Source organism: Antennarius striatus, chromosome 21 (genome assembly GCF_040054535.1).
Source record: "Antennarius striatus isolate MH-2024 chromosome 21, ASM4005453v1, whole genome shotgun sequence".
NCBI lineage: Eukaryota > Metazoa > Chordata > Actinopteri > Lophiiformes > Antennariidae > Antennarius > Antennarius striatus.
Genome location: NC_090796.1, coordinates 18,047,501 through 18,075,000, shown reverse-complemented (window position 1 = coordinate 18,075,000; position 27,500 = coordinate 18,047,501). Strand labels below are relative to the sequence as shown.

The 27,500-nt window shown below is 52.3% G+C and overlaps 3 protein-coding genes across 5 annotated transcripts in view; 1 reads left to right on the top strand and 2 right to left on the bottom strand.

Moving 5' to 3' along the window:
- The window catches only part of bbs1 (Bardet-Biedl syndrome 1), a 3,848-nt gene extending 2,922 nt beyond the window's left edge, over positions 1 to 926 (bottom strand). The window contains exons 1-2 of the mRNA XM_068305268.1: positions 787 to 926; positions 1 to 120 (exon numbers count right to left, since the gene is read on the bottom strand). The exon at positions 1 to 120 is cut by the window's left edge and continues 277 nt beyond it. Coding sequence (XP_068161369.1) covers positions 1 to 95 — 95 coding nt within the window. The 5' untranslated portion in view covers positions 96 to 120; positions 787 to 926. The remainder of the gene's footprint in view (positions 121 to 786) is intronic.
- Positions 844 to 20,898, top strand: LOC137588293 (kinesin-like protein KIF20B). Its single transcript, XM_068305270.1, has 29 exons — positions 844 to 1,017; positions 1,289 to 1,387; positions 5,815 to 5,919; positions 5,991 to 6,071; positions 6,181 to 6,300; positions 6,367 to 6,505; positions 6,578 to 6,762; positions 7,088 to 7,130; positions 7,218 to 7,354; positions 7,527 to 7,804; positions 7,895 to 7,966; positions 8,041 to 8,187; positions 8,260 to 8,422; positions 8,597 to 8,952; positions 10,265 to 10,379; positions 10,859 to 10,973; positions 11,052 to 11,116; positions 11,580 to 11,678; positions 11,754 to 11,898; positions 11,965 to 12,153; positions 15,657 to 15,781; positions 16,175 to 16,348; positions 18,946 to 19,055; positions 19,126 to 19,426; positions 19,549 to 19,671; positions 19,983 to 20,042; positions 20,145 to 20,229; positions 20,304 to 20,422; positions 20,503 to 20,898. The coding sequence occupies exons 1-29, from the start codon at positions 940 to 942 to the stop codon at positions 20,584 to 20,586; spliced, it is 3,912 nt and encodes a 1,303-aa protein (XP_068161371.1). The 5' UTR covers positions 844 to 939; the 3' UTR covers positions 20,587 to 20,898.
- A 93-nt stretch (positions 20,899 to 20,991) lies between these two features.
- The window catches only part of slc16a12b (solute carrier family 16 member 12b), an 8,338-nt gene continuing 1,829 nt past the window's right edge, over positions 20,992 to 27,500 (bottom strand). For all 3 annotated transcript variants that reach the window (XM_068305361.1, XM_068305360.1, XM_068305359.1), the window contains exons 2-7: positions 27,156 to 27,361; positions 23,838 to 23,941; positions 23,622 to 23,765; positions 22,686 to 23,337; positions 21,927 to 22,186; positions 20,992 to 21,811 (exon numbers count right to left, since the gene is read on the bottom strand). In XM_068305361.1, coding sequence (XP_068161462.1) covers positions 21,669 to 21,811; positions 21,927 to 22,186; positions 22,686 to 23,337; positions 23,622 to 23,765; positions 23,838 to 23,941; positions 27,156 to 27,262 — 1,410 coding nt within the window. In that variant the 5' untranslated portion in view covers positions 27,263 to 27,361 and the 3' untranslated portion in view covers positions 20,992 to 21,668. The remainder of the gene's footprint in view (positions 21,812 to 21,926; positions 22,187 to 22,685; positions 23,338 to 23,621; positions 23,766 to 23,837; positions 23,942 to 27,155; positions 27,362 to 27,500) is intronic.

The window sequence follows — 27,500 nt, the reverse complement described above, 5'->3', positions numbered from 1 at the left end:
AGGTCCGCCAGGTCCACGCAGGACGAGATGGTGTGGAGGCCCGCCACCGGGTCGTAGTGGGCGTCCAGCCACTTCCCCCCGTCGCCCGTCTCCATGGCAACGGGCTGCTCAGCCGCCGGGCTGGGGGGTGGAGAACAATCAGAACCAGCAGCAGGAGACAACCCCCCCACAAAGAACCACAACCCCCCCCCCCCACAAAGAACCAGCAGCAGGAGAGGTCACTGGGAACCAACAGACTGCCACCAGATTAACGCTAATCCACCACGGGATTATCTACAGCAGCTAGCAGCAGGGCTAACGCTGATGCTAACTACATCATGCTACAGCAGCTAGCAGCAGGGCTAACGCTGATGCTAACTACATCATGCTACAGCAGCTAGCAGCAGGGCTAACGCTGATGCTAACTACATCATGCTACAGCAGCTAGCAGCAGGGCTAACGCTGATGCTAACTACATCATGCTACAGCAGCAAGCAGCAGGGCTAACGCTGATGCTAACTACATCATTCATGCTACAGCAGCTAGCAGCAGGGCTAACGCTGATGCTAACTACATCATTCATGCTACAGCAGCTAGCAGCAGGGCTAACGCTGATGCTAACTACATCATGCTACAGCAGCAAGCAGCAGGGCTAACGCTGATGCTAACTACATCATGCTACAGCAGCTAGCAGCAGGGCTAACGCTGATGCTAACTACATCATGCTACAGCAGCTAGCAGCAGGGCTTCCTCGCCGTTGTCATGGAAACGGGGTGGCGGCGTCCGCTCGGCTCGTGACGTTTCTACCTGTAGATTCTGTTGATTCCGGAAGTGAGTGACGTGAGATCAGGTGATCCGACCTGAGCTCGAGCTTCCGGATGGGCTCGAACGGAACCGGCTCGCGGCTGTTTCTGATCCTAATTCCTGATCCGCTCCCCGCTCTGACGCGGTCCCTATCTGATGACGTCATCAGGACCCGCCTCTGTTTACACTGCTGGGACGATCCAACGGGTGACTGCGGAAGCCGGTCGAGGGGAAGTGAGTGCGTTGCCATGGGTTACCGATGAACAGACAGCTCTGAAACTATTGACTGTTTTCATACGGATTATAATTTATGTGACGTGTTAAAATAGTTAATCAATAAATGCTGTTCACACTGATCAATCATCGGATGATAATCTCTGTTACGTGTTAAAATAGTTAATCTCTGTGCTGTTCAGAATAATCAATCATAACTAATCTGATGTCTGTCCGACGTGTATCTGATCAATCATGTCATCATTTAATTAGCATTACGTGTGTTTCAAAGGTTCCATCATTGTTAATCCAGTGGAATGGAGTCAGAACATCTAACGGTTCTGGAGGTTCTGACAGACCAGAACCCGTCCAGATATTCCACCATGTCCGGGTCAGAACCACGTGACCAGAACCTCCAGGAAACACTACCGCTATTATTATAATAACTGTTATTATTGTTGTTACTACTACTATATTATTATTATTATTACTATTGTTATTGTTACTATTATTATCATTATTATTGTGATTGTTCGTCAGTCATCTTCAGATCACCACCGCTACATCCGCCGCAGCGGGTCACGGGGAGCCGGAGCCTATCTCAGCGGCATAGGGTGTGAGGCGGGGGACACTCCGGGCACGACGCCAGTGCACCGCGGAGCCACACACAAAGACACACAACCACGCACACACACTCATTCCTTGTGATTGTTCTTGTTGTTAATGCTATTATTATTGCTATTAATATTAGTTGTTATTATTGTTCAATGAACATTTAACAATGTAGCCGCAAGAGGACACAAGCCAGTGTCTTATTGTGCCGGTCCCAAGCCCGGATAAATACAGAGGGTTGCGTCAGGAACGGCATCCGGCGTAAAACTTTGGCCAAATCAAAGATGCGAATCAAACCTATGACTTCCATACCGGATCGGTCGAGGCCCGGGTTAACAACGACCGCCATCGGCGCTGTTGACCTACAGGGCGCCGGTGGAAATTGGATTACTGTTGGTCGAAGAAGGAGAGGAGGAAAGTGCGTTCGCACGAAGAAAGAGAAGAGGAACGCCAAGAGTATAGGACTGAGAGTAGGGACGTTGAATGTTGGAACTATGACAGGAAAAGGTAGAGAGTTGGTTGACATGATGCAGAGGAGGAAGGTAGACATACTGTGTGTCCAGGAGACCAGGTGGAAAGGTAGCAAGGCTAGAAGTTTAGGAGCAGGGTTCAAGTTGTTCTATCATGGTGTAGATGGGAAGAGAAATGGAGGAGGAGTTATCCTGAAGGAGGAGTTTGTTAGGAATGTCCTGGAGGTAAAAAGAGTGTCGGATAGAGTGATGAGTCTGAAGCTAGAAATAGAAGGTGTGATGTTCAATGTTGTTAGCGGGTATGCTCCACAGGTAGGATGTGAGCTGGAGGAGAAGGAGAAATTCTGGTAGGACTTTGATGAAGTGATGCAGAGCATGCCTAGAAGTGAGAGAGTTGTCATTGGAGCAGACTTCAATGGACATGTTGGTGCAGGAAACAGAGGTGATGAGGAGGTGATGGGCAGGTTTGGTATCCAGGAGAGGAACGCAGAAGGACAGATGGTGGTTGACTTTGTAAAAAGGATGGAAATGGCTGTAGTGAATACTTTCTTCCAGAAGAGGCAGGAACATAGAGTGACCTATAAGAGTGGCGGTAGGAGCACACAGGTAGACTACATCTTGTGTAGACGGTGTAACCTGAAAGAGATCAGTGACTGTAAAGTAGTGGTAGGTGAGAGTGTAGCCAAACAGCATAGGATGGTGGTGTGTAGGATGACTCTGGTGGTGAGGAAGATGAAGAGGACAAAGGCAGAGCAGAAGACGAAATGGTGGAAGCTGATAAAGGAAGAGTGTTGCATGACTTTTAGGAAGGAGTTAAGACAGGCTCTGGGTGGTCAGGACGTGCTTCCAGATGACTGGACAACTACAGCTAATGTGATCAGGGAGACAGGTAGGAGAGTACTTGGTGTGTCATCTGGAAGGAAAGTAGATAAGGAGACTTGGTGGTGGAATGAGGAGGTACAGGAGTGTATACAGAGAAAGAGGTTAGCTAAGAAGAAGTGGGACACTGAGAGGACTGAGGAGAGTAGACAGGAGTACAGGGAGATGCAGCGTAAGGTGAAGGTAGAGGTAGCAAAGGCCAAACAAGAAGCTTATGATGACTTGTATGCTAGGTTGGACAGTAAGGAGGGAGAGACTGATCTATACCGGTTGGCAAGACAGAGAGACAGAGATGGGAAGGACGTGCAGCAGGTTAGGGTGATTAAGGATAGGGATGGAAGTCTATTGACAGGTGCCAGTAGTGTGATGGGAAGATGGAAAGAGTACTTTGAAGAGTTGATGAACGTGGAAAATGAGAGAGAACAAAGACTAGAAGAGGTGACTGTTGTGGACCAGGAAGTAGCAAAGATCAGTCAGGATGAAGTGAGGAGGGCACTGAAGAGGATGAAGAGTGGAAAGGCAGTCGGTCCTGATGATATACCTGTAGAGGTATGGAAGTGTCTAGGAGAGGTGGCAGTAGAGTTTCTGACTGGGTTGTTCAACAGGATCTTAGATGGTGAGAAGATGCCTGAGGAATGGAGGAGAAGTGTGCTGGTGCCCATTTTTAAGAACAAGGGAGATGTGCAGAGTTGTGGCAACTACAGAGGAATAAAGCTGATGAGCCATACAATGAAGTTATGGGAGAGAGTAGTGGAAGCTAGACTAAGGGCAGAAGTGAACATTTGTGAGCAGCAGTATGGTTTCATGCCAAAACAGAGTACTACAGATGCAGTATTTGCTCTGAGGATGTTGATAGAGAAGTACAGAGAAGGCCAGAGGGAGCTGCATTGTGTTTTTGTAGATCTGGAGAAAGCTGATGACAGGGTGCCCAGAGAGGAACTGTGGTATTGTATGAGGAAGTCTGGAGTGGCAGAGAAGTATGTTAGAGCGGTGCAGGACATGTATGAGGACTGTAAGACAGTGGTGAGGTGTGTGTAGGTGTGACAGAGGAGTTCAAGGTGGAGGTGGGACTGCATCAGGGATCAGCTCTGAGCCCCTTCTTGTTGCTATGGTGATGGACAGGCTGACAGACGAGGTTAGACAGGAATCTCCAGGGACTATGATGTTTGCAGATGACATTGTGATCTGTAGTGAGAGCAGGGAACAGGTGGAGGAGTAGCTAGAGAGGTGGAGGTTTGTCCTGGAAAGGAGAGGAATGAAGGTTAGCCGCAGTAAGACAGAGTACATGTGTGTGAATGAGAGGGACCCAAGTGGAAGAGTGAGGTTAGAGGGAGAAGAGATCAAGAAGGTGGAGGATTTGAAGTACTTAGGGTCAACAGTCCAGAGCAATGGAGAGTGTGGAAAAGAGGTGAAGAAGCGTGTACAGGCAGGATGGAACGGGTGGAGGAAAGTGTCAGGTGTGATGTGTGATAGAAGAGTTTCAGCTAGAATGAAGGGAAAGGTGTACAAAACTGTGGTGAGACCAGCGATGTTGTTTGGTCTAGAGACAGTGTCACTGAGGAAAAGACAGGAGACAGAGCTGGAGGTAGCAGAGATGAAGATGCTGAGGTTCTCTCTGGGAGTGACCAGGAAGGATAGGATCAGGAATGAGTCCATCAGAGGGACAGCTCATGTTAGAGGTTCTGGAGATAAAGTCAGAGAGGCCAGACTGAGATGGTTTGGACATGTCCAGAGGAGAGATAGTGAATATATTGGTAGAAGGATGCTGAGTTCTGAACTGCCAGGCAGGAGGCCTAGAGGAAGACCAAAGAGGAGGTTTATGGATGTAGTGAAAGAGGACATGAAGGTAGTTGGTGTGAGAGAAGAGGATGAGAAGACAGGGTTAGATGGAGGACACTGATTGGCTGTGGAGACCCTGAAGGGAAAAGCCCAAAGGAAAAGAAGAAGAAGAAGAAGAAAAAATACTATTATTGTTGTACAAAGATAGTAGTGAACATAATTAAAAACGTCACGTGATGTTCGATGATCAAACGCACTTTTTTCACAATGTTCTGTTCGTGGCTTCAGACTAGAGAAGTTTCTCCAGAAACGGTTCCTGTGAAATCCGCAGAAAACGTTTTTTGTCGCGAGATCGTTCGGGAAGGAGAACAGGACTAGGATGACGTCATGACGTCCGCCCAATGTGATTGGTTGACTCGCGTGAGTTTAAAAACGAACCCGCGGAAAGACGACGGTGGCTCGAGCTCCGGCCGGTCGGTGTGTCGGTATTAAACCGGGTTGAAGCGCGTTCAGTGAGCGGAACACGTCGTTAAGGTGAGTTCCGGTTCCGGTAACCCGTGTAACGTCCTCACGTGTGACTGGACTCCGGTCCGTGTTGTTTTTACGTACGCGGTTAGCTAGCGGTGGCTAATGCTAACAACAACCAAGCTTCTGAAGCTGTTTGCGCTCGCGCTGGTTCCTGGGACCAGCGCGTCCTCCTGTTAGTTAACGGTTAGTTAACGGTTAGTTAACGGTTAGTTAACGGTTAGTTAACGATCCGACCGGTCGACCGAACGGGGTCGCTCCGTCCTGCATTCCGTCTGTTTGGTGCCGGTTGTCAGCTCGCTAGCACGTTAGCACAGCAGCCAGACTGAAGGCTCGGCACCGCCCCTTAAATCGTGACGTCATCAGAGACTCATGACGTAAGAACCCAACCTGTTTGAAGTCTCTTTAGACGTGTTGACGCGTCACAACTCGAACCGGAAGGAGTTCCATTCACAGCACCGTTTATTCAGCGCCAATCGATACTGATCGCTGACGGTGTTGATTGGATGGACTGGTCCACCTGACCCGTGACGTCATGACGCTGTGTCCTCAGGCCATGGAGTCCTGCGCGGCGGGACTTCCGGAGCGATCCGGTCCGGTGGAGGTGGACGACATCCGGAGAGACCTGCTGGACGACTTCACTGCGCTGCCCCCCCAGGTGGGTGTGGGTGTGGGTGTGGGTGGGGGCGGGGCTTGTCCCGCTGACTGATGGGGGGTTTGTGTCTGCAGGACAGCCTCCAGGACAACCTGCAGGTCTACCTGAGGGTCCGCCCGCTCGCCGCCGCTGAGAGCAGTGCCGGGGGGCCACAGGTAACGTCCCGGATTCTGGGTTCTTCAGCCAATCCGGTAGGTCTGTCTGGACCCGTGGGCGGAGCTTCAGTCACGTGGCCAGACGCTGACGTCTTCTCTCTGTGGTCAGGGCTGCGTGAGCATCGAGGGCCCCGACACCGTGGTGCTGAAGGCCCCCAGGGGCTTCACCTCCAGCCGCCAGAGTGACAAGCCCCTCCCCCAGACGGCCCAGAGGTTTACCTTCACACAGGTAGCCCCGCCCTCGCCTCAGGGCAACGATGGCCCCTCCCTCAGCTAACGTCCTCCTGTCGCCCAGGTGTTTGAGCCAGAGGCCAGCCAGCGGCGAGTGTTCGAGGGCTCGGTGCGGGGGTCGGTCCGGGACGTCCTGGAGGGGGGCAACTGTCTGGTGTTCACTTACGGGGTCACTAACGCCGGCAAGACCTTCACCTTCCTGGGTCAGAGCCCCCCCTGAGCGTCACCTGACCCATGTCGGACCCGTGTCAGACTGTGTGGGTTTGTGCCCCCAGGTCCAGACCACGACGGCGGGCTGCTGCCCCGCTCCCTGGCGCTGGTCTTCAGCAGCGTGGGGGGGCGCCTCTACGGCCGCGGAGACCTGAAGCCCCAGCGCTGCAGAGACTACAGCCGGCTGACCCCCACCCAGCAGGAGGCCGAGAGCTGCAGCAAGAGGAACCTGCTGAGACTGTTCAAAGAGGTCACACACACACACACAGACACACACACACACACAGTAACACACACACACACACAGTAACACACACACACACACACACACAGTAACACACACACACACACAGTAACACACACACACAGTAACACACACACACACACACAGTAACACACACACACAGTAACACACACACACAGTAACACACACACACAGTAACACACACACACACACACAGTAACACACACACACACACAGTAACACACACACACACACAGTAACACACACACACACACAGTAACACACACACACACAGTAACACACACACACACTAAAGCGTGTGTCTCCACAGAGCGACAAAAGCCTGACGTCCACAAGATCACTGCTTCTCAACGGTCAGTGAGATTCTGATGTCAAAACCTTCAAGGTGTGAAGGTCCATCCCCCCTGAGCGTGTGTGTGTGTGTGTGTGTGTGTGTCCAGGCTCCTCCCTCAGCACCGACAGCAGCGTCTCCGACGGCGACAGCTTCTGTCTGGACGTCTCCTCCAGCGTCCGTTTCTCCGTCTGGGTTTCATTCTGTGAGATTTACAACGACAACATCCACGACCTGCTAGAGCAGGTACACGCACACCCAGCAGGCGCCGTGAGGCTCTGATCACGTCCCCTGACTGGAGGGGGCGGGGCTGCTGGCTTCCTGCTCCTCCCCCAGCTGTAGACGTTGGCGGCTAATTGCTGCCAAGTTTAAATCCACCAATCCACCATGTGGTTGATCATGAGGTTGTGCTGCTCAGGTTCCCAGTGGACACCACAAGAGGACGACGCTGCGTCTGTCCCAGGACGTCAAAGGAAACTCCTTCATCAAAGGTAGTGACCACTCACCAACCGGGGGTTCACCTGAAGGCTCAAGTCGTTCACACCTGTTGATCCATTCACACCTGTGTGTCCGGACTCTGTCAGACCTGCGTTGGGTCCAGGTCAGCAGCGCTGAGGAGGCCTTCAGGGTGATGAAGATCGGGAAGAAGAATCAGAGCTTCTCTGCCACCAGACTGAACCAGCTGTCCAGCAGGAGGTCAGAGCTGCTCCAGTCTCCTGGGGGGGACGGGGGGGTGTATTGAACCCAGCCCCCCCCATACAACCCTCCGTCGTTCTGTCTCTGCAGCCACAGCATCTTCTCCATCAGGATCCTCCGAGTGGACGACGTGGGAGTTCCCAGAGTCCTCGGCATCAGCGAGTAAGACGCTGTGGGAGCTGCACCCGTGTCCTGCTGTCAGTAGGGGGCGTGAGCGTGACGCTGTGTGTCTGCAGGCTGGCACTGTGCGACCTGGCCGGCTCGGAGCGCTGCTCCCGCACCCACAACACCGGGGAGCGTCTGAAGGAGGCCGGGAACATCAACAGCTCCCTGCTGGCGCTGGGGAAGTGCATCACCGCCATGAGGCTCAACCAGCACGCCAAGTAAAACACGCCCCCGCCACGCGACCAGGCCCTGCCTCGCCCCGCCATGACACCTGACCGCCTCCCCCACAGGTTCCAGCAACACATTCCCTTCAGGGAGTCCAAACTCACCCACTTCCTGCAGTTCTTCTTCTGTGGTGCCGGCCGCGTGTCCATGGTGGTCAACATCAGCCAGAGCGCGTCCTGCTACGACGAGACGCTCAACGTGCTCAAGTTCTCCGCCCTCGCCCAGAAGGTGAGTCGTAGCGCGTAGGGGGCGAGTCGCAGCGCGTAGGGGGCGAGTCGCAGCGCGTAGGGGGCGAGTCGCAGCGCGTAGGGGGCGAGTCGCAGCGCGTAGGGGGCGAGTCGCAGCGCGTAGGGGCGAGCCTACGCGCATGGAGGCGGAGCTTCACCTCTCGTCTCCACACAGGTTGTGGTGCTGAACTCCAGGCCGGTTGCCCCTGACGACGCCCCCCACAGGTCGGCCATGGAGCTGTCGCTGATCATCGACGAGGCCGAGCGGCGCAGGAACGTGTGTGGGCGGGGCCGGAGGAGCTCGATGGTGGCGTGGGAGACGACCCTGGAGGACGTGCTGGAGGATGAGGACGGTGAAGGCTGGAGCGAGGAGGAGGGGGAGGACAGCGTGATGGAGGGGACCGTCCTTGAGCCGGGGGCGGGGCAGGAGGCCCGGGAGGCGGCGCTGCGTCTGGTGCTGGAGGCTCAGATCAGAGAGGAGGTCCACGCTGAGTTCTCAGAGCTCTTCAGCAGGATGGAGCAGGACTACAGGTAGAGTCTGGGCCACACCGTCCACTGGGGAGCAGCAGAGAGCAGTCAGAGTCACCTGTGGGGGAGTCAGTCTGTAGTTACAACACAAACGGTTCTGGTCATGTGACCTGAGTGGTGGCTGATGGGAAGTGCACCAAGTCACACCTGGACAGGAAGCGGCCCTGTGAAGATCTTTTTTCTGGATGTCCTTCTCCATCCAGCCCTGTGTCTACAGGACTAACTCCTCCCAATGTGATTGGACACTGGTTGCTTGGATACACGACTGCCTCACTGACACCACATTCCTCAGGTTAAAGGTCACGTCTGACACTGGTCAGCTGCATTGGTGCTCCATGGGGGGTGGTCTGGTCCCCAATACTCTTCACCCTGTATACGGTGGACTTCTGCCACAACTCAGAACTGTGTCATATCCAGTTCAGAGATGACACAGCGATTATGGGATGTATCAGGGACAAGGAGGAGGAGGAGTATAGATGCCTGGTGAAGGACTTTGTTGACTGGTGTCACAGCAACAGTCTGCAGCCCAACACCTCCACAACTAAAGAGCTGGTCATTGACTTCAGGAGGGACAGACCCCAACCCAGACCAGTTCTGATAGGAACGGAGGAGGTGGAGGTTTTACAGACCTATAAATGTCTTGACAACAAGCTGGACTGGACCAGCAACACGAAGCAGCTGGACCAGAAAGCTCAGCGCAGGATCTACTTTCTGAGGAGGCTGAGGGCATTCAACGTCTGCAGGAAGCTCCTGTGGATGTTCTACCAGTCTGTGGTCACCAGCATCCTGTCATTCGCTGTGGTGTGTTGGGGAGGGAGCGTGACCAAGGTGGATCTCTCCAGGCTGGAGAAGCTGATCAGGAGGAACAGCTCAGTGGTCGGGATGAAGCTGGACCCTCTGGACAAACTGCTGGACATCATGGACGATGTCAGCCCCCCTCTGCACATCGTTACAACAGCCAGAGGAGCCTGACCACCAGAGGCTGCACCCCCCAACATGCAGGACCAACAGACTGAAGAACTCCTTCATCCCCTGAGCATCAAACTGCTCCACTCCTCTCTGGGGGAGAAGAGGAGGAAGAAGAACCACACGAGAGCTGAGGGACGACCGTCTGACACAACAACAAACCATCAACACCAAAACTCTTGACTCTTCTGCCTGTTGAAGCCTTTTTCTGTGTATGTCTGGTGGGTTGTTCTTACTGTTTCCGGGTGTTGGTCCAGTTTGTGGTTAGAGTTAGGGTCTGTGTGCTCACTGTGTGTAGGACACCCCCCCCCTCGAAGGATCAGTAACGTTCTTCTCTCCTGGGGCTCAGGGACAGCCTGGAGAAGGAGAGGGAGATCCTGGAGGAGAGAGCAGACAGGAGGATCCAGATCTTCAAGAACCTGGTGAGCAGGACCAACGAGCCCGCCCTCACAGACAGCACCAAGGTAAGACCTTGCCACCCCCACGTCTGTGGTCGTGGGTTCTCTATCGTCTGATTGGTTGTTTATCTGCGTCCTCGTTGGCGTGCGTCCTTCATCTCCTGACAGATCAGACAGCGTGTGTCTGGGGCGGAGCTTCAAAGACTGACAGGAAACTAGTCCAGGCTTCCTTTGTCACTGATAGAATAATGGGACAAAAATATTCACAATTTATTCATTTCTACACTTAAATTTCAAACCCAGAAATCTCCATGTCTGGGGGGGTTCTCTCCGGGTTCTCCGGCTTCCTCCCCCCTCCACAAACATGAACTTCAGGTTAACTGGGTGGTCCCAAATTGCCTGTAGGTGTGTGTTTGTCCGTCTCTGTGTGGCTCCACGGTGCACTGGCGTCACCCAGTGCAACATTTTTGTTGAATTTCTTCTGAAGTGCACCAGGATGCACCCCCTCCTGGAGGAAACGTGACCTCTGGGTTATTGATCGGTAGGAGGAGCCGGGGGCTCTGGAGGGAATTATCAATTCATTAACAGAAGACCTGGAGAAGATCAGAGAGGACGCCCAGAACGTCCAGCACTGTCTGACAGAACACACACACCCCGAAGGTACACACAGACACACACACACACACACACACACACACACACACACACACACACACACTGACTCTGTGTCTTTTGCAGCAGAGCTTGCCGCGCTGCGATTGGACAAGCAGCGGTCACATGAGCAGCTGCAGGAAGCCCAGGAGGTGCTCCAGATTGTTCTTTGCTGGTTCTGTGTGCTGCCTCTGAGTGACCTGTGGGTGATCTCTGGGTGACCTGTGGGTGATCTCTGGGTGACCTGTGGGTGATCTCTGGGTGACCTGTGGGTGATCTCTGGGTGACCTGTGGGTGATCTCTGGGTGACCTATGGGTGATCTCTGGGTGACCTGTGGGTGATCTCTGGGTGACCTGTGGGTGATCTCTGGGTGACCTGTGGGTGATCTCTGGTTGACCTGTGGGTGATCTCTGGGTGACCTGTGGGTGATCTCTGGGTGACCTGTGGGTGATCTCTGGGTGACCTGTGGGTGATCTCTGGGTGACCTGTGGGTGATCTCTGGGTGACCTGTGGGTGATCTCTGGGTGACCTGTGGGTGATCTCTGGGTGACCTGTGGGTGATCTCTGGTTGACCTGTGGCGGTGTGTGAATAAAGTTGTGTTGAATGTCCTCAGAGGCTGCAGCAGCTGATGGGGGTGTGTCTTCAGAAGGACCAGGTGATCTCCACGCTGCAGACAGCCGCTGACGCTGCCGTGGAGGACGCCACCAGAGACGTGAGGCAGCGCCGCTCACACCTTCAGGTCAGACATGTGCACACCCCCCCTCACCGCTGCACCCCTGCCTTTCAGAGGGCTCTGGTGGAGTCCATCAGGGCGGAGCTCCTGCAGCTGCAGACCTGCCTGAGCACGACAGCAGGAGACGGCCCCCACCTGAAGGAGGGCCACAAACGCCTGAGGGAACCCCGCCAGGACGAGGAACCCGCCAGCAAGAGAGGTGAGAGGAGGAGCCCAGAAGGCACCTTGGCTTCGCCACACCTCCACTCATCCTTCACCTCCTCAGTTGTTCTGGAGGAGGAGATCTGGAGGCTCCAGGAGGAGAACGACAGGAAACAGGAAGTCATCACACAGCTGAGGGACAGGGAGGAGAGCAGCAGAGGGCTGGAGGCCGAGCTGAGGAGGCAGGAGGAGGAGGTGGGCAGGCTGAAGGAGGAGCAGCTCCTCCTGGAGCAGAGACTGGAGACGCTGACAGGTAGGAACCAGCTCCTTCCCACTGGCCACAAGTCTGTGGACACCAACACACAGGGCTCTGTGCACGGCTGTCCACTCACTTCTGGTCAGCAGGGACAGGCTCAAACAGGAACACAGAATCAACTGTTGTGTCCTCACTCCATCACTATTACTCCATCTCTATCACTCCATCTCTATCACTCCATCTCTATCAATCCATCACTATTACTCCATCACTATCACTCCATCTCTATCACTCCATCTCTATCAATCCATCACTATTACTCCATCACTATCACTCCATCACTCACTCCATCACTATCACTCCATCTCTATCACTCCATCACTATCACTCCCTTTACATCACTATCACTCCATCACTATCACTCCATCACTATCACTCCACCACTATCACTCCACCACTATCACTCCATCACTATCACTCCCTTTACATCACTATCACTCCATCTCTATCACTCCATCTCTATCACTCTATCACTCCATCTCTATCACTCCATCACTATCACTCCATTCACTATCACTCCCTTTACATCACTATCACTCCATCTCTATCACTCCATCTCTATCACTCTATCACTCCATCTCTATCACTCCATCACTATCACTCCATTCGCTATCACTCCATCACTATCACTTCCTTTACATCACTATCACTCAATCTCTATCACTCCATCTATATCACTCCATCACTATCACTCCATCTCTATCACTCAATCGCTATCACTCCATCACTATCACTCCCTTTACATCACTATCACTCAATCTCTATCACTCCATCTATATCACTCCATCACTATCACTCCATCTCTATCACTCCATCACTATCACTCCATCACTATCACTCCACCACTATCACTCCACCACTATCACTCCACCACTATCACTCCATCACTATCACTCCATCACTATCACTCCATTCACTATCACTCCATCACTATCACTCCCTTTACATCACTATCACTCCATCTCTATCACTCCATCACTATCACTCCCTTTACATCACTATCACTCCATCTCTATCACTCCATCTCTATCACTCTATCACTCCATCTCTATCACTCCATCACTATCACTCCCTTTACATCACTATCACTCCATCTCTATCACTCCATCTCTATCACTCTATCACTCCATCTCTATCACTCCATCTCTATCAATCCATCACTATTACTCCATCACTATCACTCCATCACTCACTCCATCACTATCACTCCATCTCTATCACTCCATCACTATCACTCCCTTTACATCACTATCACTCCATCACTATCACTCCATCACTATCACTCCACCACTATCACTCCACCACTATCACTCCATCACTATCACTCCCTTTACATCACTATCACTCCATCTCTATCACTCCATCTCTATCACTCTATCACTCCATCTCTATCACTCCATCACTATCACTCCATTCACTATCACTCCCTTTACATCACTATCACTCCATCTCTATCACTCCATCTCTATCACTCTATCACTCCATCTCTATCACTCCATCACTATCACTCCATTCACTATCACTCCATCACTATCACTTCCTTTACATCACTATCACTCAATCTCTATCACTCCATCTATATCACTCCATCACTATCACTCCATCTCTATCACTCAATCGCTATCACTCCATCACTATCACTCCCTTTACATCACTATCACTCAATCTCTATCACTCCATCTATATCACTCCATCACTATCACTCCATCTCTATCACTCCATCACTATCACTCCATCACTATCACTCCACCACTATCACTCCACCACTATCACTCCATCACTATCACTCCATCACTATCACTCCATTCACTATCACTCCATCACTATCACTCCCTTTACATCACTATCACTCCATCTCTATCACTCCATCACTATCACTCCCTTTACATCACTATCACTCCATCTCTATCACTCCATCACTATCACTCCCTTTACATCACTATCACTCCATCTCTATCACTCCATCTCTATCACTCTATCACTCCATCTCTATCACTCCATCACTATCACTCCCTTTACATCACTATCACTCCATCTCTATCACTCCATCTCTATCACTCTATCACTCCATCTCTATCACTCCATCTCTATCAATCCATCACTATTACTCCATCACTATCACTCCATCACTCACTCCATCACTATCACTCCATCTCTATCACTCCATCACTATCACTCCCTTTACATCACTATCACTCCATCACTATCACTCCATCACTATCACTCCACCACTATCACTCCACCACTATCACTCCATCACTATCACTCCCTTTACATCACTATCACTCCATCTCTATCACTCCATCTCTATCACTCTATCACTCCATCTCTATCACTCCATCACTATCACTCCATTCACTATCACTCCCTTTACATCACTATCACTCCATCTCTATCACTCCATCTCTATCACTCTATCACTCCATCTCTATCACTCCATCACTATCACTCCATTCACTATCACTCCATCACTATCACTTCCTTTACATCACTATCACTCAATCTCTATCACTCCATCTATATCACTCCATCACTATCACTCCATCTCTATCACTCAATCGCTATCACTCCATCACTATCACTCCCTTTACATCACTATCACTCAATCTCTATCACTCCATCTATATCACTCCATCACTATCACTCCATCTCTATCACTCCATCACTATCACTCCATCACTATCACTCCACCACTATCACTCCACCACTATCACTCCATCACTATCACTCCATCACTATCACTCCATTCACTATCACTCCATCACTATCACTCCCTTTACATCACTATCACTCCATCTCTATCACTCCATCACTATCACTCCCTTTACATCACTATCACTCCATCTCTATCACTCCATCTCTATCACTCTATCACTCCATCTCTATCACTCCATCACTATCACTCCATCACTATCACTCCCTTTACATCACTATCACTCCATCTCTATCACTCCATCTCTATCACTCTATCACTCCATCTCTATCACTCCATCACTATCACTCCATTCACTATCACTCCATCACTATCACTCCCTTTACATCACTATCACTCAATCTCTATCACTCCATCTATATCACTCCATCTCTATCACTCAATCGCTATCACTCCATCACTATCACTCCTTTTACATCACTATCACTCCATCTCTATCACTCCATCACTATCACTCCATCACTATCTTTACATCACTATCACTCCTTCTCTATCACTCCATCTCTATCTTTACGTCACTATCACTCCATCACTATCACTCCATCACTATCTTTTCATCACTATCACTCCTTCTCTATCACTCCATCTCTATCACTCCATCTCTATCACTCCATCTTTATCACTCCATCTTTATCACTCCATCTTTATCACTCCATCTTTATCACTCCATCACTATCACTCCATCGCTATCACTCCATCTTTATCACTCCATCTCTATCACTCCATCTTTATCACTCCATCACTATCACTCCATCACTATCACTCCTCCATCACCCCCTTCCTGTAGATCTGGAGGCGTGTCCAAACTGTGACTCGGTGTTTGCGTCTCTGGAGGGGGAGCAAAAGGAAACCGCAAGGCTGACGAAGGAGAACAAGGCGTTAGTGAACGGCATCTTCCAGCTGCAGACAGAGGTACGCCCACGTCACATGACCATCATCACGTTACCGTCGTCACGTCAGATCACTCTAGTCTCACTGCACATCTTACAAACCGTTAGCCTCGACTGAAGATTTCCATTGAAAACAAGAGTTTTACTCAGTTTGTAAATTTAAGTTTGGGTCAAGAAAGTTTATCTGACGTGACGACATGATGAGGTACCTCTCCAGATCACATGACCATCATCGTCACGTGATCTCCCATCTGTTTGTGTGCATCAAACTGAAGTGGACAAGATATTTGAGAGACGGGTAAACGATTAGCATCCTGCTCATGATGCTCACTCACCTGTTCCTGCTCATGATGCTAACTCACCTGTTTCTGGTCATGATGCTAACTCACCTGGTCACGTGTGACCCGCCCTGCAGGTGAGCGACCTCCAGACGCGGCTCCAGCAGCAGATGAACAGTTGTGACAGCGTATCAGAGCAGCTCAGCGCAGCACAGACCCGCCTCCAGGAGCTTGAGGGCCAATCAGAGGAGAAAGCCGGTGCCATGAACAGTCTGAGACAGGAAGTAGCACTTCTGAGACAGGAAGTCCAGGTTGGTGCTGGTGTTTGATTGGCTGATTGATCATCATGTTTCTGATCACGTTGAGGGTCAAAGTGTAATCATCTCCAGGTCGGCAGGTCACCAGTGACTCACCCGTGTCTCTAGAACACATGTGACCGACCTGCATTTCTAGAACACATGTGACGCCCTGGGTCTCTAGAACACGTGTGACCGACCCCTGTCTCTAGAACACGTGTGACCGACCCCTGTCTCTAGAACACGTGTGACTGACCCCTGTCTCTAGAACACGTGTGACTGACCCCTGTCTCTAGAACACGTCTGACGCCCTGTGTCTCTAGAAAACGTGTGACTGACCCTGTCTCTAGAACACGTGTGACTGACCCCTGTCTCTAGAACACGTGTGACTGACCTGCATTTCTAGAATACGTGTGATACCCTGTGTCTCTAGAACACGTGTGACCGACCCCTGTTTCTAGAACACGTGTGACCGACCCCTGTCTCGAGCACACGTGTGACTGACCCCTGTCTCTAGAACACGTGTGATACCCTGTGTCTCTAGAACACGTGTGACCAACCCCTGTCTCTAGAACACGTGTGACTGACCTGCATTTCTAGAACACGTGTGATACCCTGTGTCTCTAGAACACATGTGACTGACCCCTGTCTCTAGAACACGTGTGATACCCTCTGTCTCTAGAACACGTGTGACCGACCCCTGTCTCTAGAATACGTGTGACTGACCCCTGTCTCTAGAACACGTCTGACGCCCTGTGTCTCTAGAACACGTGTGATACCCTGTGTCTCTAGAACACGTGTGACCGACCCCTGTCTCGAGCACACGTGTGACTGACCCCTGTCTCTAGAACACGTGTGATACCCTGTGTCTCCAGAACACGTGTGACCAACCCCTGTCTCTAGAACACGTGTGACTGACCTGCATTTCTAGAACACGTGTGATACCCTGTGTCTCTAGAACACATGTGACTGACCCCTGTCTCTAGAACACGTGTGATACCCTGTGTCTCTAGAACACGTGTGACTGACCCCTGTCTCTAGAACACGTGTGATACCCTGTGTCTCTAGAACACGTGTGACTGACCCCTGTCTCTAGAACACGTGTGACCGACCCCTGTCTCTAGAACACGTGTGATACCCTGTGTCTCTAGAACACGTGTGACTGACCCCTGTCTCTAGAACACGTGTGATACCCTGTGTCTCTGGAACACGTGTGACCGACCCCTGTCTCTAGAACACGTGTGATACCCTGTGTCTCTGGAACACGTGTGACCGACCCCTGTCTCTAGAACACGTGTGACCGACCCCTGTCTCTAGAACACGTGTGACTGACCCCTGTCTCTAGAACACGTGTGACCGACCCCTGTCTCTAGAACACGTGTGACGACCCCTGTCTCTAGAACACGTCTGACGCCCTGTGTCTCTAGAACACGTGTGACTGACCCCTGTCTCTAGAACACGTGTGAGCGACCTGCGTTTCTAAAACACGTGTGGCGCCCCGTGCCTCTAGAACACGTGTGATACCCTGTGTCTCTAGAACACGTGTGACTGACCCCTGTCTCTAGAACACGTGTGATACCCTGTGTCTCTAGAACACGTGTGACCGACCCCTGTCTCTAGAACACGTGTGATACCCTGTGTCTCTAGAACACGTGTGACCAACCCCTGTCTCTAGAACACGTGTGATACCCTGTGTCTCTAGAACACGTGTGACCGACCCCTGTCTCTAGAATACGTGTGACTGACCCCTGTCTCTAGAACACGTCTGACGCCCTGTGTCTCTAGAACACGTGTGATACCCTGTGTCTCTAGAACACGTGTGACTGACCCCTGTCTCTAGAACACGTGTGATACCCTGTGTCTCTAGAACACGTGTGACTGACCCCTGTCTCTAGAACACGTGTGATACCCTGTGTCTCTAGAACACGTGTGACTGACCCCTGTCTCTAGAACACGTGTGATACCCTGTGTCTCTGGAACACGTGTGACCGACCCCTGTCTCTAGAACACGTGTGATACCCTGTGTCTCTGGAACACGTGTGGCTGACCCCTGTCTCTAGAACACGTGTGATACCCTGTGTCTCTGGAACACGTGTGACCCACCCCTGTCTCTAGAACACGTGTGACCGACCCCTGTCTCTAGAACACGTGTGACTGACCCCTGTCTCTAGAACACGTGTGACCGACCCCTGTCTCTAGAACACGTCTGACGCCCTGTGTCTCTCGAACACGTGTGACTGACCCCTGTCTCTAGAACACGTGTGAGCGACCTGCGTTTCTAAAACACGTGTGGCGCCCCGTGCCTCTAGAACACGTGTGATACCCTGTGTCTCTAGAACACGTGTGACTGACCCCTGTCTCTAGAACACGTGTGATACCCTGTGTCTCTAGAACACGTGTGACCGACCCCTGTCTCTAGAACACGTGTGATACCCTGTGTCTCTAGAACACGTGTGACCAACCCCTGTCTCTAGAACACGTGTGATACCCTGTGTCTCTAGAACACGTGTGACTGACCCCTGTCTCTAGAACACGTGTGAGCGACCTGCGTTTCTAAAACACGTGTGGCGCCTCGTGCCTCTAGAATACGCCTGACTGTCCCGTGTGTTCAGGAGGCGGAGCGGCGTTGTCAGGCGGCGGTGGTGCTGCAGCAGGAAGCCCAGGCGGCGTTAGAGAGCTCGGTGCAGCAGGTGGTGGCGCTGCAGGACGTCCTGGCTGTCAGGTAGGAGCGGCTGCACCTGGTGTTCACCGGACGGACTGACCTCTGACCTCTGACCTCCTGTGCCCTGCAGCAGCAACACGTGTGCTCAGCTCAGAGAGGAGGCGGCCAATCAGAAGGCAGAAGTCCATCAGCTGCAGAGCCTGAAGACTGGGCTTGAACGTGAGGTGGGGGCTCTGAGGAGGAGGCTGGAGGCGGGGGGAGTCCAGAATCTCCTGGCTCCAGAGCTGCATGAGAACAAGGAGAACCTTCTGGGGGGGGGCAGGATCCCCGTGGTGGAGGAGCTGAAGGAGGAGCTCCTGCGGCTGCAGGAGAGGCGGGGCCGACAGCAGGGGGCGGAGAACAGCGGGGCGTTTGAGGCTGTGAGGAGGGAGGTGGACAGACTCCAGGGGGGCGGGACACGGGTGAGTTTAGTCCAGACCCCCCCACTCTGGTTTAACCGCTGGTTAACGTTCAACTCATCCATTAATTTGTGTGTGTGTCTGTGTGTGTCTAGAGGGGGGGTGGGTGTGGTTTTGCAAAACAGGAAGTTCATGCCTCTCCCCTGAGGTCCAACATGGCCGACAGGAAGGACAACGCCCACACTACAGGGAGGAAGAGGAAGAGCTGCCAGGTGGAGGTGTGTGTGTGTGCGTGTGTGTGTGTGTGTGTGTTAATGTGTGTGTGTGTGTGTGTGTTAATGTGTGTGTGTGTGTGTGTGTGTGTTACTGGGTGTGTGTGTGTGTGCATGTGTGCGTGTGTGTGTTAATGTGTGTGTGTGTGTGTGTGTGTGTGTGTGTTAATGTGTGTGTTAATGTGTGTGTTAATGTGTGTGTTAATGTGTGTGTGTGTGTGTGTGTGTGTGTTAATGTGTGTGTGTGTGTTAATGTGTGTGTGTGTGTTAATGTGTGTGTGTGTTAATGTGTGTGTTAATGTGTGTGTGTGTTTCAGGAATTACTCGTCAGCGATAACAAGAGAAACCGGCTGAGGAGGAAGGCGGGCAACAAGCAGGTGAGTGGGCGTTGTCTCTGTGGCCACGCCCCCTACAGGCTGTCCTGTTGGTGTGGGTGGAGCCTGATGGGCGGGTTAATTGTTGGTGTTTCCTCCCTCCAGTCGTCTGTGGTGAAGCGGGGGGGTGGGCCTCTGCAGAAGATCGAGGACCTGATCCACAGCTCGCCCCGCCTGCTGAGCGGCACAGGTGGGTGGAGTCAGCTCCCTGCAGGGCGGGGCCACCATGTGTATGGGACTAACGGCTCCGCCCTGTCTCTGCAGCTAAAGCCCTGGCCAGTCTGGTGGGGGGGCAGCCAGAGATGCGGACCGCGCTGAGGCGGGGGCGGAGGAAACTTTACGAGGCGTCGGCTGCGGCGCCGCTGCTGGACTCTCCTCTCCAGGTGAGGGGGCGGGGCCGAGGGCGTGGCCAGGCAACTGAGGGCGGGTCTGGCATTAAACCTGTGACTGTCCGTTTGTTCAGGTGTCCGGAGAAGCCAATCAAGAGAAGGAGAGCGATCACATGACCATGACGAGGCAGCTACGCTCCAAGACCTGCAGGAAGTGACAGCATCGTGTGACCATCGGCGTCCGGGAGCCGCTGTCTAGGCGGGGCCAGAACCGAAGCCTGTTGGGGGAAGAAAACTTTCCTCCAATGAGCTGAAGGTTTGGTGTTGGGGGCGTGGCCTTCTTTTACCTCCTGGGCCATTAGGGTCGAGACAGCAGCAAGGCCCCGCCCTCCTGGATAGTGAACACTGTTTGTAGACCCCCCCCCACATCATGGTCACGGGTTTGCGGTCCATTAGCCGTTAGCTGTTAGCTGGGTCAGATCCTCTGTAAATGTGTTTGGTGTTTTATTAGCTATGATGTAATAAAGGGTTAACAGTGCAGGAAACACTGGTGGAACCACACACACACACACACACACACACACACACACACACACACACACACACACACACAGGTTGTCACGACTAACACCTTTATTAGTGGAGTACACAACTGGACCAATCACAGCACAGGAGGGAGCTGATTGGTCAACAATCTGGAGTCTTACTTCCACAGCGCAGGAGGACGGTGGATGTTCCTGTTAGCATTGTTAGCACGCCCTGAGCAACAGATGTGTGTTAGCTTCTAGTTTAGCATTACTAGCACCCCTGAGAAACCGATGTTGGTTTGTTAGCTCCTAGATTAGCATAGTTAGCACCAGAGCTCAGGTTGGTTTTCTTTTATCATGGACTGGTGACGTAACTGAATTCCATTCCAGCAAAGACGTTCAGGTGTGATGTGGACACGCCCACATCAAAGAGGACACACCCACACCAAAGAGGACACACCCACACCAAAGAGGACACACCCACACCAAAGAGGACACACCCACACCAAAGAGGACATAATGTTCAGGTTCCAGTAACAGTCTTAGGACAGGATAGACAGCAGGACCTGGTCTGGGATCAGGACCTGGTCTGGGATCAGGACCTGGTCTGGGATCAGGACCTGGTCTGGGATCAGGACCTGGTCTGGGATCAGGACCTGGTCTGGGATCGTGCCCCTCAGATGTGCTCCTGCATCCCATTGGTTCTTCCTCTAGCCAGGGGAGAGCAATCTGAGTGGGAGCACAGGATGAGGGGCGGAGTCCAGACTCTGTTGCTATGGCAGCGCTGCCTGACGACGGTCTCTGCGGTAACGCCGTACCCCGACGACAAGGGACAGGATGAAGGAGCTGGTCAGCAACATGGCGCCGCTGAACAGGAAGGTGGCCGTGTAACTTCCTGTGAGGTCAACCAGCCAGCCTGCAGGAGGAAGAGAAGGTCCACCCTGTCAAAATAAAAGCCTGAGGGAAAAACAACCTTCAACCAGGTCCACCCTGTCAAAATAAAAGCCTTGAACATGACGCGTGTTCCTCACCTCCAGTCGGGGGGCTGATGAGATACGGGATGGCGTGCAGGAAGTAGACCACGCCCAGCGCCGAGGACAGGTACTGTGTCCCCACCAGGTCGGAGGTCACCACAGGGATCAGCGCCACGTAGGCGCCGTCGAAGTACCCGTAGACGGCGGCAAACGGGACAAGGAGCGGGAAGGAGCGCAGCAGCGGCACCAGCAGGCAGCACACGCCCTCCATCGCCACGGCAACCAGGTAGCACAGCAGCCGGTGGGGCCGGAGACACCTGGGAGAAGAAGAAGAAGAAGAAGAAGATACACTTTATTGATCCCCTAGGGGAAATTACATTTGTCACTCAGGTGTTTGTTACATTTTTGTGTTAGTTTTTCACACTATGTATGTACAGGCCCCTGAAACAACCACAGCACACAAAGGGGCCTGTAATCATGCAGTTAGTATACAAACACAACACAACACAACATCAAGCTGTACATTGGGAGGCAGAGTGACGGGCAGCAGCTTCCTGGAGTGCGCCCCAATAGAGCAGCTTGTAAGGGGGACGGCACCTTGCTCAAGGGTGCCTCGGCAGTGGCTGGGAGGTGAGCTGACGCCTCCCACCGTCAGCTCACACTCCGGAGATGTTCTGGCGGGAGCGGGAATCGATCCACCGATGGCTGGGCGATCTGTCTTCAAGACCTCTGCTCTACCGCTGAGCCACTGCCGCCCCAACGGAGGGGGGGAGTCAGAGCAGCGCCGCCATCAGCCAAACCCCCCAACCCACTTACCTGAGGTCCGTCAGCCAGCCGTAGGTGACGTTCCCCACGATGTCGACCGCACCCAGGACGGACATGAGGAACGCCGCCCGCTGGGGGGCCACGCCCCCCCTCAGGGCGTAGGGCACCAGGTAGATGAAGGGCAGGCTGCAGCCACTGGCCAGGAACAGGAAGGACACGGCCAGGCCCAGGAAGTCCGGCAGCAGCAGGAAGGCGTACTCGCTGCTGGACCGGAAGCCCCGCCCCCTCAGGCGGCGGCGGAGCCCCGCTGACTGAGCGCTGTCCTCCGGGTCCTGGATCAGTTTCTCTGCCTGCTTGGGGTCGTGGGGGAGTCGACATGCATCGGGTAGATGGACAGGTGAGGAAGCTGCTTGCCGGCCCCGCCCCCCTGAAGGCGCGTCCTCACCGTCGGCCCCGCCCGGCGCCGGGCTGACGGGCTGCAGCAGCGCGCCGCACACGCACAGGTTGGCCACCAGGGCGCTCAGGATGAGCAGCGCCCCCCTCCAGGAGTACCGCTCGATGAGCAGCTGCACCACCGGCGCCAGGACGAAGGTCCCGATGCCGCTGCCCGACATCGCCACGCCGTACGCCAGCGCCCGGCGCCGCCCCACCGCCACGCCCACCATCACGATGGCTGGCGTGTAGCAGAGGGCGAAGCCCACGCCTGAGGAGAGAGCAGCGCCGTGAGGAAACAAGCCCCGCCCCACACGCTGACGGTGTGCGGTTGTTTACCCAGGCAACGGCATAGCAACGGTTACCTGGACAACAGGTGTGTGAGTGACACATACACACACACACACACACACATACACACACACACGAGCTGAAGACGCCATCTTGGATTGTGAGGTCATGTGACGTGTTCCATGGTTCTGTGGGCTGTGTGCACCGCTGACATCCTCCACTAGGGGGCTGTGGGGTGGTTGTTGGGGGGCTGTTGGGGTTCACCTGTCATGATGCCCATGCTGAAGTACAGCAGCTCCAGGCTGGTGCTGAAGGAGCTCAGCAGGAGGCCGCAGGACGCCAGGACTCCGCCCACCATCACCGAAACGCGACACGACCAGCGGTTAGCGATCAGGCTGCCGAGTGGCGCTGCACACACACACACACACGCATCAGTGTGGCGGGGGGACCCCCTGGCCCAGCGGCGGCTGCAGTACTGACCACACAGCATGGTGGCGCTGTCCACCAGGCTGTGGACCCACGCCGTGGAGGCGTAGTCCGACTGGAACTGGGCCTGGAACTCCACGAAGAAGATGGACACACACCTGCAACCAATCAATAATCAATCGCCAATCAGTCATCAGCACTGAGGCAGCGTCACACACTGACTCAGGTGTGTTACCTGAGACTCAGACCGGTTCCCCTGACATAGCTAACTGCTAGCTTCTGTTGCTAAGGGCTTCGAGCAGCTAACCGCTAGCTTCTGTTGGTAAGGGCGTGGAGCAGCTAACCGCTAGTTCCTGTTGCTAAGGGCGTGGAGCAGCTAACCACTAGTTCCTGTTGCTAAGGGCGTGGAGCAGCTAACCGCTAGCTCCTGTTGCTAAGGGCGTGGAGCAGCTAACCACTAGTTCCTGTTGCTAAGGGCGTGGAGCAGCTAACCGCTAGCTCCTGTTGCTAAGGGCGTGGAGCAGCTAACCACTAGTTCCTGTTGCTAAGGGCGTGGAGCAGCTAACCGCTAGTTCCTGTTGCTAAGGGCGTGGAGCAGCTAACCACTAGTTCCTGTTGCTAAGGGCGTGGAGCAGCTAACCGCTAGCTCCTGTTGCTAAGGGCGTGGAGCAGCTAACCACTAGTTCCTGTTGCTAAGGGCGTGGAGCAGCTAACCGCTAGCTCCTGTTGCTAAGGGCGTGGAGCAGCTAACCACTAGTTCCTGTTGCTAAGGGCCTGGAGCAGCTAACCACTAGTTCCTGTTGCTAAGGGCGTGGAGCAGCTAACCACTAGCTCCTGTTGCTAAGGGCGTGGAGCAGCTAACCGCTAGCTCCCGTCCCTCCAGGCAGGGCATTGTGGGAGGGTCATGAGGGTCACATGTTCAAACCCTTCTGACCAGGTGTTTCCTGAGGTAAGACATGCTAATTAGCAGTGTAACATGCTAACATTAGCTAATTATTATTGGACACAAAAGCCAGCTGGTGTGTGTGTGTGTGTGTGTTAATGTGTGTGTGTGTTAATGTGTGTGTTACTGTGTGTGTGTTAATGTGTGTGTTAATGTGTGTGTTACTGTGTGTGTTAATGTGTGTGTGTGTGTGTGTTAATGTGTGTGTGTGTGTGTGTTAATGTGTGTGTATGTGTGTTAATGTGTGTGTGTGTGTGTGTTAATGTGTGTGTGTGTTAATGTGTGTGTTACTGTGTGTGTGTTAATGTGTGTGTTAATGTGTGTGTTACTGTGTGTGTGTGTGTTAATGTGTGTGTGTTAATGTGTGTGTGTGTGTGTGTTAATGTGTGTGTTAATGTGTGTGTTACTGTGTGTGTGTTAATGTGTGTGTTACTGTGTGTGTGTTAATGTGTGTGTGTGTGTGTGTTAATGTGTGTGTGTGTGTGTTAATGTGTGTGTGTGTGTGTGTTAATGTGTGTGTTACTGTGTGTGTGTGTGTGTGTTAATGTGTCTGTGTGTGTGTGTGTGTGTTAATGTGTGTGTGTGTGTGTGTGTGTGTTAATGTGTGTGTTACTGTGTGTGTGTGTGTTAATGTGTGTGTGTTAATGTGTGTGTGTGTGTGTGTGTGTGTGTGTTAATGTGTGTGTTAATGTGTGTGTTACTGTGTGTGTGTGTTAATGTGTGTGTTACTGTGTGTGTGTTAATGTGTGTGTTACTGTGTGTGTGTGTGTTAATGTGTGTGTGTTAATGTGTGTGTGTGTGTGTGTTAATGTGTGTGTTACTGTGTGTGTGTGTTAATGTGTGTGTGTGTGTGTGTGTGTGTTAATGTGTGTGTTACTGTGTGTGTGTTAATGTGTGTGTTACAGTGTGTGTGTGTGTTAATGTGTGTGTGTGTGTGTGTGTGTGTGTGTTAATGTGTGTGTGTGTGTGTTAATGTGTGTGTTACTGTGTGTGTTTGTGTTAATGTGTGTGTGTTAATGTGTGTGTGTGTGTGTGTGTGTGTGTGTGTGTGTGTGTGTTAATGTGTGTGTTAATGTGTGTGTTACTGTGTGTGTGTTAATGTTTGTGTTACTGTGTGTGTGTGTTAATGTGTGTGTGTGTGTGTGTGTGTGTGTTAATGTGTGTGTGTGTGTGTGTGTGTGTTAATGTGTGTGTGTGTGTGTGTGTGTGTTAATGTGTGTGTTACTGTGTGTGTGTTAATGTGTGTGTTACAGTGTGTGTGTGTGTTAATGTGTGTGTGTGTGTGTGTGTGTGTGTGTTAATGTGTGTGTGTGTGTGTTAATGTGTGTGTTACTGTGTGTGTTTGTGTTAATGTGTGTGTGTTAATGTGTGTGTGTGTGTGTGTGTGTGTGTGTGTGTGTGTGTGTTAATGTGTGTGTTAATGTGTGTGTTACTGTGTGTGTGTTAATGTTTGTGTTACTGTGTGTGTGTGTTAATGTGTGTGTGTGTGTGTGTGTGTGTGTTAATGTGTGTGTGTGTGTGTGTGTGTTAATGTGTGTGTTACTGTGTGTGTGTTAATGTGTGTGTTACAGTGTGTGTGTGTGTGTGTGTGTGTGTGTGTGTTAATGTGTGTGTGTGTGTGTGTGTTAATGTGTGTGTTACTGTGTGTGTTTGTGATAATGTGTGTGTGTTAATGTGTGTGTGTGTGTGTGTGTGTGTGTGTGTGTGTGTGTGTGTGTGTGTTAATGTGTGTGTTAATGTGTGTGTTACTGTGTGTGTGTTAATGTCGGTGTTAATGTGTGTGTGTGTGTTAATGTGTGTGTGTTAATGTTTGTGTTACTGTGTGTGTGTTAATGTGTGTGTTACTGTGTGTGTGTGTGTGTGTGTGTGTGTGTGTGTGTGTGTTACTCTGTGTGTGTGTGTGTGTGTGTGTGTGTGTGTGTGTTAATGTGTGTGTTACTGTGTGTGTGTTAATGTGTGTGTTACTGTGTGTGTGTGTGTTAATGTGTGTGTGTGTGTGTGTGTGTGTGTGTGTGTGTTAATGTGTGTGTTAATGTGTGTGTGTGTTAATGTGTGTGTGTTAATGTGTGTGTGTGTGTGTGTGTGTGTATGTGTTAATGTGTGTGTGTGTGTTAATGTGTGTATGTCTGTGTGTGTGTGTGTGTGTGTGTGTGTGTGTGTTAATGTGTGTGTGTGTGTGTGTGTGTTAATGTGTGTGTGTTAATGTGTGTTAATGTGTGTGTGTGTGTTAATGTGTGTGTGTGTGTGTGAGTGTGTGTGTGTGTGTGTGTGTGTTAATATGTGTGTGTGTGTGTGTGTGTGTGTGTGTGTGTGTGTGTGTGTGTGTGTGTGTGTGTGTGTTAATGTGTGTGTGTGTGTTAATGTGTGTGTGTGTGTGTGTGTGTTAATGTGTGTGTGTGTGTGTGTGTTAATGTGTGTGTGTGTGTCACCTGGTCACTGCTCTGGTGCAGACCGTCACGATGAAGCAGCTGCAAACAACCACCCAGCCCCACCCCCCATCCAGGGGCGTCGGCCGCCCCGTCCCCCCCTGAGCCATGGTCCCTTCTGACCCGGCTCTCTGAGGTGCTGGTCCTGAATCTGGTCCTGGTCTCAGGTCCTGGTCCTGGTCCTGGTCCCGGCGCGTCTCAGGCGCGTCCTGCGGCGGAGGAGCAGACAGACTGGTTGAGCAGGTTTGTGTTTCTGCATGAAGAGGACAGGAAGACAAGCCCCCCCCCAGAGTCCACGGGTCCACCAGGGGCCAGCTGAGTCCATGAACGGACCCCCCCTGGTCAATG

Bases quoted from the DNA above. Each gene is read 5' to 3' on its own strand.
- LOC137588293 (XM_068305270.1), top strand. From the start codon at position 940: ATGACGTCATCAGGACCCGCCTCTGTTTACACTGCTGGGACGATCCAA. The intron at 10,380-10,858 runs GTAAGACCTTGC...ATTGATCGGTAG, and splicing joins CCCTCACAGACAGCACCAAG to GAGGAGCCGGGGGCTCTGGA. The intron at 12,154-15,656 runs GTAGGAACCAGC...CCCTTCCTGTAG, and splicing joins GAGACTGGAGACGCTGACAG to ATCTGGAGGCGTGTCCAAAC.